General features: G+C 44.0%; 1 protein-coding gene across 1 annotated transcript in view; it reads right to left on the reverse strand.

Moving 5' to 3' along the window:
• Window positions 1-6: 6 nt before the first annotated feature.
• Window positions 7-2,952, reverse strand: part of LOC102002639 (zinc finger protein 420-like) — a 67,515-nt gene continuing 64,569 nt past the window's right edge. Inside the window, exon 9 of the mRNA XM_026778139.1 lies at window positions 7-1,486. Within this exon, the coding sequence (XP_026633940.1) occupies window positions 201-1,486 (1,286 nt within the window). The 3' untranslated portion in view covers window positions 7-200. The remainder of the gene's footprint in view (window positions 1,487-2,952) is intronic.

Consider the following 2,952-nt stretch of genomic DNA (forward strand, 5'->3'; position numbering starts at 1 on the left):
GCCACCATCGCCCGGCCATGGTAGGCTTTCTTAAGATAGATTAATCACCAAGGAAAGAATGAATGTAGGGCAGAGGCCTTGGTGTGCTCTTTGTAGTCAATGTTCTCAATGTGCATGAGTCTTCTCATGTTCTCTTTATATTACTGTGAATCTTTCCACACTCCTAACACGGTTTTGCCATGTGAGTTTTCTCGTGCTGTCTAAGCTGATGGGCATGACTGCACACATTCCTTACGTTCGTGGGGTTTCTCTCCTGTGTGAATTCTCTCATGTTTAAGAAGGCCTGATCCATATACAAAGTTCTTCCCACATTCCTTACATTTATAAGGGGTTTCTCCAGTGTGAATTCGCTCATGTTTAAGAAGTCTTGATCCATATATAAAGTTCTTCCCACATTCCTTACATTTATAAGGGGTTTCACCAGTGTGAATTTGCTCATGTTTAAGAAGGCTAGATCGATATATAAAGTTCTTCCCACATTCCTTACATTTATAAGGGGTTTCACCAGTGTGAATTCGCTCATGTTTAAGAAGGCCTGATTCATACATAAAGGCCTTCCCACATTCTGTACATTTATAGAGTTTCTCACCTGAATGAATTCTTTCATGGTTAACAAGGCTTGAAAGCCAGTGAAAGGCTCTCCTACATTCCTTACACTCATGTGGTTTCTCGCTAGTGTGAAGCTTCCGGTGCCGAGTGAGGAAATTGACTCTAGTGAAGGACTTCCCACACTCTTGGCATTCAAAGGGTTTCTCACCTGTGTGGATTCTCCGAGGCTGAATGAGGCTGGAATCACAAATAAAGGCCTTCCCACAGTCCTTCCGCTCATTGGGCTTATCCCTACAGAGAATTCTCTTGTGCTGCATACATTTATAGAGGTGCCTGAAAGTCTCCCCACAGCCTTTACACTCATAGCGTTTCTCCCCAGTATGAAACTGCTGATGCCGAGAGAGTTTGTCGCCACACCTAAAGGTTTCCCCACAGTGTTTAAGTAAGTATGGTTTCTCCCCACTGTGAATTCTATGAACAACAAGGCTCGAACCCCAGCAAGAGGCCTTTCCGCAGCTGTTACAATCATAAGGCTTCTCCCCGGTGTGAGTTTTCTGGTGCTGAGCAAGCGGATTGCAGCAGAGGAAGGCTTTCTTGCACTCACAGCGCTTCTCGCCAGTGTGAATTGGATGCTGACTAAGCAGATACCCATGACTGAAGGCTTTCCAACAGCCCTGACATAAGAAGGACCTCTCCGTTTGAGGCCTCACATATGGTGTTGGTGAGCTATCTCTCTCACTGGGTGCTTTTCTAGTACTGTCTGTTACATTATTGACATTTCCCTCTCCAGAGCCCCACACTTGTTCATATTTACCTTCACCAATCCCATTAGGGTGGGGAGATAGACTTCTGTCACTTGGATTACTTTTGTAAAAGCTCAATCCATAAATGCTTCTTCGACTAGTTAAATGGTTGGTTCGATAGGATGATTGCGTATCTGGAAGAAAAATAACATTAAGAAAAAAATATTTATTTTATGTGCATGAATATTTTGACTGCATTTCTGTATGTTCATTACAATTATGCCTGCTGTCACTGGAGGTCAGAAGGAGGCATTGATGCCTTAGAACTGGACTTACAGATGGTTGTGAGCCACCTTGTGAGTGCTGGGTACCAAACCAGGGTCTTTTGTAAGAAGAGCAAGTGTTCTCAACTGTTGAGCCATTTCTGCAGCCCTCATTTCTTTCTTTTAAAGGGAAGAATCAGAAGCAAAACTCACCACAATTCAAAAGTTTCCCCAGCAGAATTGATAGTTTGGGACCAGAGCGGTTAGGGAGGGAACACAATGGGCGCTCATGCTAAGGGCAAATGGGAAATGACACTGACTGCTGCTCTGGGAGTTCTCTGTAAGAGGGCTGAAGTGTCTCAAAAGCAAGCGATACAATGCATGCTGTAGATGGTGAGATGATGTACTTGGAAAATCCAGGAAAGCCAATATAGGGCTGTTGTGGGGCAGAATACACATTCAGGGTGGCATGCATAAGCCTGCAGGACATTATGTTAAGGGAAATAAACTAGGAACAGAATAACAAACACTCTGTGTTCTTATAATAGGAAATGTAAAGTTGGGCGGTGGTGGTGCACACCTTTAATCCCAGCACTCAGGAGGCAGAGACAGGCGGACCTCTGTGAGTTCAAGGCCAGCCTGGTCTACTATAGTAGGAGCGGCGGGCAGCGTTCCCAGCACCCGGCCACCCGCATGATTAGCTTTACACCCGAAATAATTACATGGAAACTGTATTCTTTTAAACACTTCTTGGCCCATTAGTTTCAGCCTTTTACTGGCTAACTCTCACATCTTGATTAACCCATTTCTAATAATCTGTGTAGCACCACTATGTGACGTCTTACCAGGAATATTCATAACCTGCATCTCTCGGAAAGGAGAGCTATGGCGACTGCCTCACTCGGCTTTCTTTCTCCCAGCATTCTGTTCTGTTTACTCCGCCTACCTAATTTTCTGTCCTATTAAAGGGCCAAGGCAGTTTCTTTATTTATCCAATGAAAGTAACACATAGACAGATGACTTTCCTCCATCAGTCTACAAGAGCTAGTTCCAGGACAGGCTCCAAAGCTACAGAGAAACCCAGTGTCAAAAAAACCAAAACAAACACACAAAAAATCTTGATTGATGAAGTTGAGGGTAAAATCTGGGTATAGTGGCTTCACCTGTAATTGAAACACTTAGAAGGCCGAGACACGAGGGTTGCCATAAGTTTGAGGCCAGCCTGGGATACATGGAGAGTTTCAGGCTAGCCAGTGGAACCTGAGTAAAAGAAAAAAAAAAGTAGCAGGTAGAATACAAGTTCCCCAAAGCTGGGAGGCTAAGAAGCAGGGAGTCAGGGAAGTTGTTTAGTTGATAACAATGCAGCAGATAAATAGGAAGATTAAGCTCTAGTACAG

Source organism: Microtus ochrogaster, unplaced genomic scaffold (assembly GCF_000317375.1).
Source record: "Microtus ochrogaster isolate Prairie Vole_2 unplaced genomic scaffold, MicOch1.0 UNK108, whole genome shotgun sequence".
Taxonomy (NCBI): domain Eukaryota; kingdom Metazoa; phylum Chordata; class Mammalia; order Rodentia; family Cricetidae; genus Microtus; species Microtus ochrogaster.